General features: G+C 36.9%; 1 protein-coding gene across 1 annotated transcript in view; it reads right to left on the bottom strand.

The window, feature by feature from the left end:
* The window catches only part of DHX57 (DExH-box helicase 57), a 64,473-nt gene that overhangs the window by 40,754 nt on the left and 9,011 nt on the right, over positions 1-14,708 (bottom strand). The window contains exons 6-9 of the mRNA XM_027865257.1: positions 11,554-12,389; positions 9,479-9,657; positions 8,410-8,531; positions 6,681-6,876 (exon numbers count right to left, since the gene is read on the bottom strand). Of these exons, the coding sequence (XP_027721058.1) occupies positions 6,681-6,876; positions 8,410-8,531; positions 9,479-9,657; positions 11,554-12,389 (1,333 nt within the window). The remainder of the gene's footprint in view (positions 1-6,680; positions 6,877-8,409; positions 8,532-9,478; positions 9,658-11,553; positions 12,390-14,708) is intronic.

The raw sequence follows: 14,708 nt of genomic DNA, 5'->3' as shown, positions 1-14,708 counted from the left end.
CCGGGCTCCCAGCACAAGAAGCTTGGGTCAGTGCTTCCTGGTCCCCAGCAGGACAACTCAATTTTTTTAAAGGCCAGGAAATAAGCAAACACCATGAGCAAAAAGAAACGTACAATGACCACAGATTCTTATTATGGGGACAGTGAAGATCAAAGCAGAAATTCTGAAGAGGACAACACTGTCAACAAACCCACATCCAAAACCCCAAAAAGGAATGTGAACTGGTCTGAAGCCCAAAAAGCCTTCTTGGAAGAGCTCAAGAAAGATTTTAAAAGTCAAATAAGAGAGGTAGAAGAAAAATTGGGAAAAGACATGAGAGGTATACAAGAGAGAGTCAATAGCTTGGAAAAGGAAGGATAAAAATTAACTGTAGAAAACAAGTCCTTAAAAAAAAAATGGCTAAATGGAAAAAAAACACACTGAAGAAATCAAGTCCCTAAAAAATACAATTGGCCAACTGGAAAAAAAAAAGTACACTGAAGAAAACAACTCCTTAAAAAGCAGAATTGGCCAGACTGAAAAGGAGGCACAAAAACTCACTGAGGAGAAGACCTCCTTAAAAAGTAAAATGGGCCAAACGGAAAAGGAGGTACAAAATCTAATAGAAGAAAACAATTTGTTAAAAAATAGAATTGGGCAAGTGGAAATTAATGACTCTATGAGAGAGTGAGAAATCAGTCAAACAGAAACAAAAGAACGAAAAAATAGATGAAAACGTAAAATACCTCACTGGTAAAACAAATGACCTGGAAAATGGATCCAGGAGAGACAATTTAAAAATTATTGGTCTACCTGGAAACCACAATGTAAAAAAGAGCCTAGACAGCATTTTTCCAGAAATCATCAAGGAAAACTGCCCTGAGGTCCTAGAACTAGAGGGTAAAATAGCCATAGAAAGAATCCACCAATCACCTCCTAAAAGAGATCCCAAATTGAAAATGCCAAGGGATATACTATAGTAGCCAAATTCCAAAATTACCAGGTCAAAGATAAAATACTGCAAGCAGCCAGAAAGAAACAATTTAAATATCATGGAATCATAGTCAAGATTACTCAGGACCTTGCAGCTTCTACATTAAAAGATAGTAGGGCACGGAATATGGTATTTGTAAGGCACAGCAGCTTGAATGTAATTTTTCAGGAGACAAGATGGACATTCAATGAAATAGGGGACTTCCAAACCTTCCTAATGAAAAGACCAGAGATCAACAGAAAATTTGATCTTCAAATATAAGACTCAAGAGAGACATGAAAAGGTAAACAGGACAGAAAAAAAACAAAAACATGTTATTAATAAGGGGAAACTGCTTACATCCCTACAAGTGTAGTTGACACTTGTAACTCTTGAGAACTGTATTGTTATTACACCAACCATTTTAAAGGAGTATACATAGACAGAGGGGGTGGGTATAGGTTGACTTTGATGTAATGATAAAAAAAATCTAATTAAGTGGGTTAAATGGATCTAAGTAAGTGGATTAATTGTATCTAATTAAGGGATTGTACTGGGAGAAAAGGAAAGGAGGAGGCAGACAAGGGTAAATTATGTTACAGGAAAAGGCACAAAAACCTATTACATTAGAGGGAAAGAAGGGAGGGAGATGAGCATTGTTTGAATCTTACTCTCATCATATTTGGCTCAAGGAGGGAATAACATAATCAGTTAGGTATAAGAGGGAAAAGGGGAAAGAAAAGGGAGGGAATAATTGGTAAAAGAGGGGCAGCTAGGTGGTGCAGTGGATAGAGCACCGGCCCTGTATTCAGGAGGACCTGAGTTCAAATCCGGCCTCAGACACATAACACATACTAGCTGTGTGACCCTTGGCAAGTAACTTAACCCCATTGCCTAGCCAAAAAAAAAAAAAAAAAAAAAGAAGTGGTAAAGGGGAAGAAAAGGGAGCGGGCTAATAGAAGGGAGAGGGGACTGAGGGAGGCGGTAATCAAAACCAAAACACTAGTGAGGAGGGAAAGGGAGAAAGGAGAAAAAAGCATAAAGGGGGAAATAGGATGGAGAGAAAGATAGAGATAGTAATCATAACTGTGAATGCGAATGGGATGAACTCTCTCATAAAATGAAAGTGGATAGCAGAATAGATTAAAAAACTAATCCTACAATATGTTGTTTACAGGAAACATATTTGAAACAGAGGGACACACACAGGGTAAAGGTAAAAGGCTGGAGTAGAATATATTATGCTTCAGCTGAAGTTAAAAAAAAAACCAGGGGTAGCAATCCTGATCTCAAACAAAGCAAAATCAAAAATAGATCTTATTAAAAGAGCTAAAGAAGGAAACTATATCCTGCTAAAAGGCACCATAGACAATGAAGCAATATCATTACTAAACATATATGCACCAAGTGGTATAGCATCCACACTCTTAGAGGAGAAGTTCAGGGAATTACAGGAAGAAATAGACAGCAAAACTATACTAGTGGGAGACCTCAACCTCCCCTTCTCTAAACTAGATAAATCTAACCACAAAATAAACAAGAAAGAAGATAAGGAGATGAATAGAATTTTAGAAAAATTAGATATGGTAGACCTCTGGAGAAAACTGAATGGGGATAGAAAGGAATATACTTTTTTCTTGGCGGTACGTGTCACACACAAAAATTGACCATGTACTTGGGCATAAACACCTCATAATCCAATGCAGAAAGGCAGAAATATTAAATCCATCCTTCTCAGATCATGATGCAATAAAAATTATATGTAATAAATACATATGTAAAAATAATTTTACATGTGTAAAATATCTGTAAATATAAAAAGTATATATTTACATATACACATAAAGTATATATGTAAAATAAATACATAATTACATGTAATAAAGTAATAAAATATGTAATAAAGGAAAGATAGACTAAAAATTAATTGGAAACTAAATAATCTAATTCTAAAGAATGAGTGGGTCAAACAACAAATCATAGAAACAATCAATAACTTCATTCAAGGGAATGACAATAATGAGACAACATAACAAAACTTATGGGATGCAGCAAAAGCAGTTCTTAGGGGAAATTTTATATCTCCAAATGCTTACATGAATAAAATAGAGAAAGAGGAGATCAATGAATTGGGCATGGAACTAAAAAAACTAAAAAAATCCTCAATTAAATACCAAATTTGAAATACTGAAAAACCAAGGAGAGATTAGTAAAATTGAAATTACGAAAACTATTGAACAAATAAAACTAAGAGCTGGTTTTATGAAAAAAACAAAAACAAAACAAAACCCAATAAAATAAACCTTTGGTTAATTTAATTAAAAAAAGTAAGAAGAAAGCCAAATTACCAGTATCAAAAATGAAAAGGGTGAATCCACAACCAATGAAGAGGAAATTAAAATAATAATTAGGAACTATTTTGCCCAACTGTATGCCAATAAATTTGACAATCTTAGTGAAATGGATGAATATTTACAAAAATATAAATTGCTCAGATCAACAGAAGAGGAAATAAAATACTTAAATAACCCCATCTCAGAAAAAGAAATTGAAGAAGCCATTGATGAACTCCCTAGGAAAAAATCTCCAGGGCCAGATGGATTTACAAGTGAATTCTATCAAAATTTAAAGAATAATTAATTCCAATACTATATAGATGATTTGGGAAAATAGGCAAGGAATTTTATGATATAAATATGGTGCTGATACCTAAACCAGGAAGAGTCAAAATAGAGAAAGAAAATTATAGACCTATTTCTCTAATGAATAAAAGTGCAAAATTTTTAAATAAAATATTAGCAAATAGATTATAGCAACTTATTACAAGAATAATACATTATGAGCAGGTAAGATTTATACCAGGAATGCAGGGCTGATTCACTATTAGGAAAACTATCAGCATAACTGATCATATCAACAACAAAACTAACAGAAACTACATGATCATCTCAACAGATGCAGAAAAAGCTTTTGACAAAATACAACACCCATTCCTATTAAAAACACTAGAGAGTATAGGAATAAATAGAGTATTCCTTAAAATGATAAGTAGCATCTATCTAAAACCTCCAGCAAGCATCATATGTATCGGGGATAAGCTGGAAGCATTTCCAATAAGATTAGGGGTAAAACAAGGATGTCCATTATCACCACTGTTGTTCAATATGGTACTGGGAATGTTCGCTTTAGCAATAACAGAAGAAAAAGAAATTGAAGGTATTAGAATAGGCAAAGAAGAAACAAAGCTACCACTCTTTGCAGATGATATGATGATATACTTAGAGAATCCTAGAGAATCAAGTAAAAAATTACTTGGAATAATAAACAACTTTAGCAAAGTTACAGGCTATAAAATAAACTCACATAAATCATAGGCATTTCTATATATTACCAACAAAGCCCAACAGCAAGAGATAGAAAGAGAAATTCCATTTAAAGTTACTGTAGACATTATAAAATATTTAGGAGTCTACCTACCAAAACAAACCCAGGAACTACATGAACACAATTACAAAACACTTTTCACACAAGTAAAGTCAGATCTAAATAACTGGAAAAACATCAGTTGCTCATGGGAAGGCCAAGCTAATACAATAAAAATGACAATTCTACCTAAGCTAATTTACTTATTCAGTGCCATACCAATCAAACTACCAAAAATTATTTTATAGAGCTAGAAAAAATAATAACAAGATTCATTTGGAATAACAAGAGGTCCAGGGTATCAAGAGAACTAATGAAAACAAATTCAGGGGAATGTGGCCTGGCTGTTCCAGATCTTAAATTGTATTATAAAGCAGCAATCATCAAAACTACTTGATAGTAGCTGAGAAACAGAGTGGTGGATCAGTGAAATAGATTAGATATGCAAGACAGCAGTCAATGACTACAGTAATCTATTATCTGATAAACCCAAAGACCCCAGCTTCTGGGATTAGAACTCGCTATTTGATAAAAACTGCTAGGAAAATTGGAAAAGGGTATGGCAGAAACTAGGCATAGACCAAAATCTCACACCATATACCAAAATAAAGTCAAAACGGGTTCATGATTTAGATACAAAGGCTAATACTATAAGCAAACTGGGAGAGCAAGGAATAATTTACCTGTCAGATTTATGGAGAACAGAAGAATTTATGACCAAACAGGAGAGAGAGAACATTATGAAATACAAAATAGATAATTTTGATTACATTAAATTGAAAAGTTTTCACACAAACAAAGCCAATGCAACCAACATTAGGAGGGAAGCAGAAAATTGGGAAAGAATTTTTACAACCAGTCTCTCTGATAAGGGCCTCATTTCTAAAATATAGAGAACTAAGTCAAATTTATAGGAATATATGTCATTCCCCAATTGAAAAATGGTTAAAGGATATGAACAGGCAATTCTCAGATGAAGAAATTAAAGCCATCTATAGTCATATGAAAAAATGCTCTAAATCATTATTGATTAGAGAAATGCAAATCAAAACAACACTGAGGCACCACATCACACCTATCAGATTGGCCAACATGACAAAACAGGGAAATGATAAATGCTGGAGAAGATGTGGAAAAATTGGAACACTAATGCATTGTTGGTGGAGTTGTGAAATGATCCAACCATTTTGGAGAGCAATTTGGAACTATGCCCAAAGGGCTATAAAAATGTGCATACCCTTTGACCCAGGAATAGCACTTCTAGGGCTATATCCCAGAGAGATCATACAAATGGGAAAAGGACCCACATGTACAAAAATATTCATAACAGCTCTTTTTGTGGTGGCAAAGAACTGGAAATTGAGGGGATGCCCATCAACTGCGCAATGGCTGAACGAGTTGTGGTATATGAATATAATGGAATACTATTGGGCTATAAGAAATAATGAGCAGGCAGACTTTAGAAAAACCTGGGAAGACTTGTATGGACTGATGCTGACTGAAGTGAGCAGAACCAGGAGAATGTTGTACACAGCAACAGCTACATTGTGTAATGACTAACTTTGATAGACTTAGTCCTCAGCAATGCAAGCATCTAAGATATCTCCAAAAGTCTCATGATGGAAAATGCTATCCACATCCAAAGAAAGAACTATGGAGTTTGAATGCAGATCCAAGCACATTTTTTGCTCTTTTTTTTCTTCTGTTTTGTTTTCTCTTTCTTGTGGTTCCTCCCATTGGTTCTAATTCTTCCTTACAAGATGACTGAAGTGAAAACATGCTTAATAGGAATGTATATGTATAGTCTATATCAGATTGCACGCCATCTTGGGGAGGAAGGTGTGGAGGAAGGGGGAGAAAAATTTAAAACTCAAAAGCTTATGGAAGTGATTATTAGATAACTCAAAATAAATTAATAAAAAAAATCAAAGTGAAAAAAAATAAATAAAAGACCTCCATAGAAATAATAGAGATGTATCTGAATAATAGTTGCCTCAAATTTCTCTAAAAGCATTTCACAGTATTCTAAGGATGATTGCCTGAAGATTTATCATCCAATTTTCTACAAATCTTTAGATCAAAAGTATTCTTTTAAAAGTAACAATAGTAGAGGCAGCTAGGTGGCGCAGTGGATAGAACGCCGGCCCTGGAGTCAGGAGGACCTGAGTTCAAATTTGGTCTCACACACATAACACTCACTAGCTGTGTGACTCTGGGCACGTCACTTAGCCCCAATTGCCTCACCAAAAAAAAAAAAAGTAACAACAGTAAATATATTACCAATAAGTGGACAAATTATACAAACCTTGACACTCTCTAAGCGGATCTGGTATCCCACAGTAAGACCCATCTTTTCTGCTCTCTCTTTAGCCACACGTTCAGCTACGGAAATAGCAGAGATCCGTCGAGGCTGGGTACAGATGATGTTTGCTACCTTCTCAGGTGGCCCATGCAGAGTATCATCCAGAATAAATTGAGGGATCTGTGTAGTTTTCCCACATCTATATGAAAAAAGAGCCCCCCCCACCCCAAGCAAACTTTATATGAGAAAGTCTTAATTTCCGTAGTTTTTTCCTAGCTTTTCTCTAGAAAAATCAATAAGGGATCATATGTTGTGGGAAAAGGATAAAACCAGTTATACTTTTAGCTGTGTAGCTTCATCTCATTTATGAGAAAAAAGAATCTTTAACTTTTTAATTTATAGTTGCTAAACAAAGGATTAGGAATCTTCAAGTTAGAAGACCTCAGATGGAAAGATCAATCTCCTGACAAATCTATTTCTTTGGCTATAAAATGGGGGTGATGATCATGATAATGATAATAGCAACAACAATAAGAATGATTAGCATTTTTATAGTACTTTCAGGCTTGTAAAATGCTTTACAAATATTATTTCATTTGGTCCTTATAACAACCCCGAAAAGTAGGTGCTATTGTTTTCCCCATTTTACAGATGAGGAAGTTGAGGCAGACAGAGGTAAGTGATTTGCCCAAATAACCAATAAGTGCCTGGGGCTAGATTTGAACTCAGGTCTTCCTGACTCCAGGTCCAGATCTCTATCTACTGTACCACCTAGTTGCCTCTCTTTTTGAGGCATAACACTTCCGAAGATTATACTTTTGGCTAAAAGATTAGTTCATGTCTAAATGCACTAGAGACTATAAAGTGCAGCATATATTTCTACATAACAATATTATACTTAATTATTATACTTAATTACTAATCACTAAATATTTTTTCCCTTAATATTTATTCATTTAGATTTCAGGCAGGATGGGGGAAGCCATTGCAAATACCTCTGAGTCTTGATAAAATATGCTTATATGTTAAAAAATATATACTAAATTAGGTTCACAGTTGCTCAATACAAAATTAAGTTTACTTCTGCTCCTGGGTAGATTTCCCTATCCACCAGAGAAAGAAGAAACGGAAAAGATATCATATATTATGCCCAAAATGACAGACCTAGAAACCACAGAAAATCCTAAAGATGAATTCCTCTTCAAAATGAATACTCGGAAATTATTCTCTTTAAACTCAAATATGAGCCCTCTTAGGGAACCTTACCCTAAAAGTATTTCAATACTTAAAGTATTGTAAGTGGGCAATCCCTCCACCTATTCGTAAGCACTTGCCAGAAAGAAAATTAAAATAGCCCAAATAAATAAAAACCCCCACCAACAATATAGTGCCAACTTCTATTAAAAAACAACAATAACAACAAAAAACAGTTCTACTCTGATGAAAACAAATATTGTTTTCCTAGAATATAATTGGTCTAGGTTAACCAGGGGCCCTACCACAGTCCAACATTTAGATTAAATCTCCACTAAGAATACATCATGGGGCAGCGAGGTGGCATAGTGGATAGAGCACTGGCCCTGGAGTCAGGAGGACCTGAGTTCAAATCCGCCCTCAGACACATGATACTTACTGGCTGTGTGACCCTGGGCAAGTCACTTAACCCCAACTGCCTTGCCAAAAAACAAAAACCAAAAAACAACAACAAAAAATGAATACATCATACTCTTACCCAGTCATACCACTCACAACAAGCACTTGGTGCTTGCTCAGCAAATCAAGAATGGTTTCTCTTTCTTCCCAAGCAGGGAGTGATCGTCTCTCTTGCAGAATTGACTGGTATTGTCTGGAAGCCTAATATAATCCAAAGGTATCAAGATAATCAGGTTGTGCAATCATTATCCCACAAAGCCGTGAGGACATTAAAAACAGCCCACAAGAGAAACTCACTCCTTGGGTTTAATTCTTTGCCTGCTTTACCCAGTAATAGTTTCTCCATCACCTAAAGCAATAACAATAATAATCAAATTTCTTCACATAAGTACGGTTCTTGCACAATAACCTCATCTGGAGACCCGGCTCAGCATTAAGCAGCCATGGCGCCACTTTTGAACAACTGTGAATAGAGTTTTCTATCATCTAAGAAATTTATAAAACCCTATAATTTCCAGCATATCTCACTTGCATATATGTGTGACTTCTGAACAACTGAGATGTTCTATTCTTATTTTTAAAGGCTTGATTGCCTTGATATTTACAGTGACAACAAAAAACAACCTTCTCTGATTCTGAATGTTGACCTCACAATATACAAGTTAGCATTTTTCCTCATAATGTAAAATCATCAAGTTTTGAAGCTGAAAGGGACATTAGAGATCACCCAGCCCAACCGTTCCATTTTACAAACGAGGAAACATGGGCCTCAAATAGCGATACGCCTTGCCCCAGGTTATAGATCTAACTTTGCCATGGCAGTTTACTTAATAGCTATTGAAATCATGTGTGTCTTTCAGAAATTAATCTTTTTATTAGCAGATATCTAATTTAGGGCTAATTTTGTTCAGAGCATCACTTGGTCTGTTGTTGCACTAAAACCACAAGGTTCTAACAATGATTGGAATGTCGTAATCATCTATTACTATGTTCATTACCCTGTGGGTTAATATTCAAAGTCAGAAGAGAACCTCACATACAGAAAAGTTAAGCAGACCAAAGTGACCACAAGATGTGGGAAGGGGAATACCAGGCTTCCTTTCTTCTATCCATTATAAACTGCTGAGCACTGTTTTACCATACTCTACCTTTTTTATTTGAAACTGCTTGCAAATCCTAGCATTTTCAGCATATACAGACTTAGCCTGCCAATCATATCTCCTGGAAATCTTTTTCTTGAGGTTGACATAGCTTTCATTCTCTACCATAACTGGTGTAAGACCTTCATCCTCATCTTCCTCCTCCTCAAGTTCTGGTTCTTTCTTGACTAGATAGTAAAAAGAAAAAAAAAAGAAACATTTTCAACGTCAAGCTAAACTGACAAAGAAAAAGGGCACTGTCCAAGTAATAAAACAATTACATTTATAAAAATGGAGAGGGAGGAGGTAGGTTAAGGCTATGATAAATTTGAAAGTATATTCAATCAGATGCTTCTTTTCATTCCACTAAAAACTTCTGAAATAGTTAACTGTCTATAGACCTTTCTTTGAACATATCAGCTAAAGTAAGATTTAAAACCTGACAGTGAAATAAAAAATCAAGGCACTGCTTCTGTTGGAATTTTGGTAGCATAAAGAAGTATTGCTTTAAAAAAATGTATGAGCTATCACATGAAACCATGTGAAATAAATTTTATGTGAAAAGATCAGTTATAAAGAATGCATTCTTGAGGAGTCCATAGGGTTAGCAAATTAAGTGTGGCAAACATGTAGTTTACAATAGCAGTTCCCTTTAGAGATGGTTACTACAGCAAGCAATAAGAATAGAGGACTGAAGGTTTCACTTCAAGCAAGGGAAATTTTGCAGTGACCTGCAGAAAACACTGCTTCTTCTTGGTTCTTTGTTTGAAGCCTTCCAGGGAGAGTAAACTCATTGTCTTAAAAAGCAATGCATTCTACTTTGAGAGCACCATTAGGCAGTTTTTCCTTATGTCTCATTGTAACTTCTCCTTGTTCTATCCACTAGGGGCAAGCAGAACAAATCTAAGGTCACTTCCATGTGACAGCTTGTTAGACACTTGTCTGTCATGTTCCCCTAATGTATTCTTTTCTACAGTCAGTGCCTTCAACTGATCCTCATATGGCCTATGCATCGGAAGCCCTTCACTTTTCTGGTTACTCTTCTCTGAACACTCCCCAGTTTATCAATGTCCTTCTCAAAAATGGTGCCCAGAATTGAGCACAGTACTCCAGATGTGACCAGATGTGACAGGATGCTCATCCTCCTCTTCCTGGACACTATTCTTTTCTGCAGAGCCTAAGACTGCATGAATTTTCTTGGCTGCCATATCAAACTTTTTGCCATTCTTTAGTGTGGCATCCTCTTTCTCCTTCTATACAGTCTCAGTCGGTGACCTTCTCAGCTTCCCTGGGTTTAATGATCATCTCTAAACAGGTGATTCTCACATCTATACATCCTGCCCAATCTTTCTCCTAAACTTCAGTCCCATATTTCCAACCACCTATTGGATATTTTGAACTGGATGTCCCATAGGCAGCTGAAATTCTACATATCCAAAACAGAACTCATTATCTTTTTCCTCCAAACCCAATCCCCTTTTGAATTTCCTTATTTTCATCCTTTCAGTCACTCAAATTTGCAACCTTGGCATCATACTCAATTCCTTACTCTTTCCTACCACACATATCTAATCAGTAGCCAAATCATGTTGTTTCTACCTCTACAGTATCTCTTGAAAGTCCACAGCAGACCAACTTTATATTCTAAATGACTAAAATGTTCAGAGAATACAAAATCCCACTGTGCTTTTTTGTTGAGCATAAAAAAATTCGATTAAAAAAACAATATGTAGCATTAAAGACTATTGCAATATATTGCCTCTCATGCATATGTTAAGATCATACAGGTTTCCCATGAGTCTATAATTAAATCAAATAGATCTTTGGGGCAAATAAAATAAGTTCATTTAAAAACTAGAAACTTCTCATACAGAAGTCAAATAATTTTCTTCACAAGTATGGCCGGAAGTGGGAATCATTTTCACTTTCTGCTTGTGACCACTCTAATGGCAGAAAAGGTAAATGCTTTGCCCATCATTATGGGTAGACATGGGAAGCAGCAAACAGAAAGTCTAACTCCTAAATTCAATATGGATTTCCTCCACTCAATACCCAAAGAATAATACTTTTGATAGTTTACAAACCTTCTGGCACAGGATTGGAAACAAAGGAACAATTTGGAACCACTGGTTTACGACTGGCAGTATAATTAGTTCTGTTCACAGAGGGAACTGGCAACAAGTTTACTGGAGGAACACTATACTTGTGATGGGTATTTGTTAATAACTGGGCAATTTCTTTTTCATCCTCCAAAAGGGTTATCAAAGAATATACTACAGGTTCAGCAGTCTCAGCAAATGTCAAGGCCTTCCCATAAAGAAACTCAGAAATGTGTAAACGACAAGCCAGAGGTAGATTTTCATTGGTGGAATAAAATGCCACCAGAGGTGCTTGGAAGGGATATTTGCTACCTTCAGAAAATCTAATTTCAAGTTCATATAAAAAAGAGACATCTCCATTAGATCTAAGATGAGAATCATCTATGGATCGCTCTGCTTTTCTTGAAAGTTGTCTTGAGGGATTTTCGTGCCTAAATTTGCATTTTGATCCAAATCTACAATTTCCTTGGAGATAGAACTGACAGATTTCACGTGAGGTCTGTACATTTTTGGCACTTTTCTTCTGTTTGGATTTGCAGAGTTTATTTGTTAGGTGCTCCAGCTCCAATCCAATTGTCCAGACTCTGTTCTGAATTCTTTCCACAAATTTTTCTCCACAGATTGACTGGAGAGCAAAGGCTTCTTCTTGACGTTGTTCCATACACTCTTCCCGATTGACACAGGACGCTGCTGCGGGGATCTCCATCCTCTCTGCATATCTTTCTGAAAAGCACTGAGAGAGCAAATGTTCCAGGGAGGCCCCAACATCACCATCACAGGACTTCAATGCTGCCTCACAATATTCAGTATTGAAACCATACCTACATTAAGAGAAAATAAGCCTGGAATTAGTGAGAAATTACTATGGGAGTAAGAAATAACTGCAATTTAATTCTGCTAAATATGCTAATATGGAATCATGGGGACCTCTAGAGAGATTAAATGACTAGCCCAGGTTCCCACAGCTGGGAAATGTCTAAGGCTAGACTCTAGGCCCAGTGTCAAGTGTTGAGGGCCAGATGTGAACTCAGGTCCTCCTAACTCCAAGGCCCGGAGCTCTATCCACTGCACCACCTAGCTGCCCCTCTAATAATATTTTTTATTATTATTAAACTTACTTTCATACTTTTATACTGTCTACAATGCGCAAAGTACTATAAAGGGTACTTTGGGGACAAGATCATTTAAAGAACTCTGAGCTTAACTGGGAAGATAAGACAAGTATCCAAGTCTCTAACATGATGTAGAAAGAGACAGTGATGTAAGAAGACACACAGTGAAACAGGAGTATCCATTCTAAACTTATCAATTACAGGGAGATGGTCATACTTACCTGCTGTAACAGAAACAAATCCACTATTACTAACGACCATTAGTTGAAATAGACTCTGAATTTCTTCTTTCTCAGGTTGCATCTGATCATCGGGCATGGATTCCAAAGGCTTTAGACTTTCTCAGTTAGACAAACTATCAGTTGTCTTAAACTTGCTCATTTGTCATTAAAAAAAGGAGGCTGATCAATAACCAAGAGGCGAGCTAGGCCTCTGGGAACATAAGACGCTCTGGTGCACAGAGCACTGGGCCTGGAGTCAGGGACCCAAGTTCACATGTGGCCTCAGACCCTTACTAGCTGTGTGACCCCGGGCAAGTCTTTTCACTTGTTTGTCTCAGTTTCCTCAATTGTAAAATGGGGGTGATAATAGCACCTCCCTCCCAAGGTTGTTGTGAGGAACAAATGAGATAATAATTGTAAAGTCCTTAGCACCATGTCTGGCACATAGTGCTATAGAAATGCTTGTCTCCTCCCTTCTCCCTCTTCCCTTCTGAGTAATTGTTTTTAAATTTCTGAGTGAATCAACTTCCAGTAGATGCCAGACTGATTTTGGTCATAAGGATCTCTGTTCTTCTATTGAGTAGGCCTAACAAAATTGTAAGAGTGTCTTATAGCTCCAAGATATAAGATGAAAATACCAAAATGACTTTAGATATACTCTGGGACAGGGGTGGGAACCTGCGGCCTTGAGGCCACATGTGGCCCTCTCAGTCCACAAGTAAGGCCCTTTGACTGAATCCAAACTTCACAGAACAAACCCCCTTAATAAAAGGATTTGCTCTGCACAGTTTGGATTCAGTCAAAGGGCCTTACTTGAGGACTGAGAGGGCCACATGTGGCCTCAAGGCCACAGGTACCCACCCCTACTCCAGGATCTAGATTAATTTCACTGGTATAGGGAATTCCCCATCTTCTCTGCTTCTCCCTTATGCCTAGAATGTACAACCTCCTTACTTCTGCCTCACACAATTCCACTGTTCCTTTAACACGAAGGTCAAGTCCCAATCAATCAGTAAACATTTATTAAGCACCTAATATGTGCCAGGCACTATGCTAAGTGCTGGGGATACAAGAAAGGGCAAAAGACAGTCCCTGCCATCAAGGAGCTTACAATCTAATGGGAGAGACAACACATAAATAAATATACACAAAGCAAGCTACATGTGGCATAAATAGGAATAACAGAGGAAGGCACTATAATTTGGAAGGGATGAGAAGGCTTCCTATAGAAGGTGGGATTTTAGTGGGAGGTCAATAGATGAAGATGAGGACAGAGAGTGTTCTAGGCATGGAAGACAGTCAGAGAACATGCCCAGAGCTGAGAGGTTGTGTGTTTTGTTTATGGAAGCACGAAGAAGCCACAGTCACTGCACTGAAGAGTACACAGTATGTCAGGTAGTAAGGTATAAGAAAACTGTAAAGAAAGGTAGGAGGGGGCTAGGTTATGAAAGGCTTTGGATGCCAAACATAGAATTTTGCATTTGATCTTGGAAGAGACAGGAAAGCCACTGGAGTTGGGGGAGGGGAAAGATGGCGGAAGAGCATGTGTGACATGATTGTGGCTGAACAGAGGATGGACTGGAGTGAGGATAGACTTGAGGCAAGCAGACCCAAGAGCAGGTCATTATAAATTCAGGTGAAGCTTTCCTGACCCCCCAAATTGCCCTTCCTCCCAAACCACACAGTATTTAATTACTTTGTATTTCTTTACTTCATAGTTATGTAGTCATCCTTATACATAAAATAATATGTTGTAGATATACTTCTTGTCTCCCCCTTTAGAATGTAAGATTGTTCCATTCTTTAT

Source organism: Vombatus ursinus, unplaced genomic scaffold (assembly GCF_900497805.2).
Source record: "Vombatus ursinus unplaced genomic scaffold, bare-nosed wombat genome assembly UNPS02014778.1, whole genome shotgun sequence".
Classification (NCBI taxonomy): domain Eukaryota; kingdom Metazoa; phylum Chordata; class Mammalia; order Diprotodontia; family Vombatidae; genus Vombatus; species Vombatus ursinus.
The sequence above is the reverse complement of the archived record's forward strand: the minus strand, read 5'-3'. Positions and strand labels throughout refer to the sequence as shown.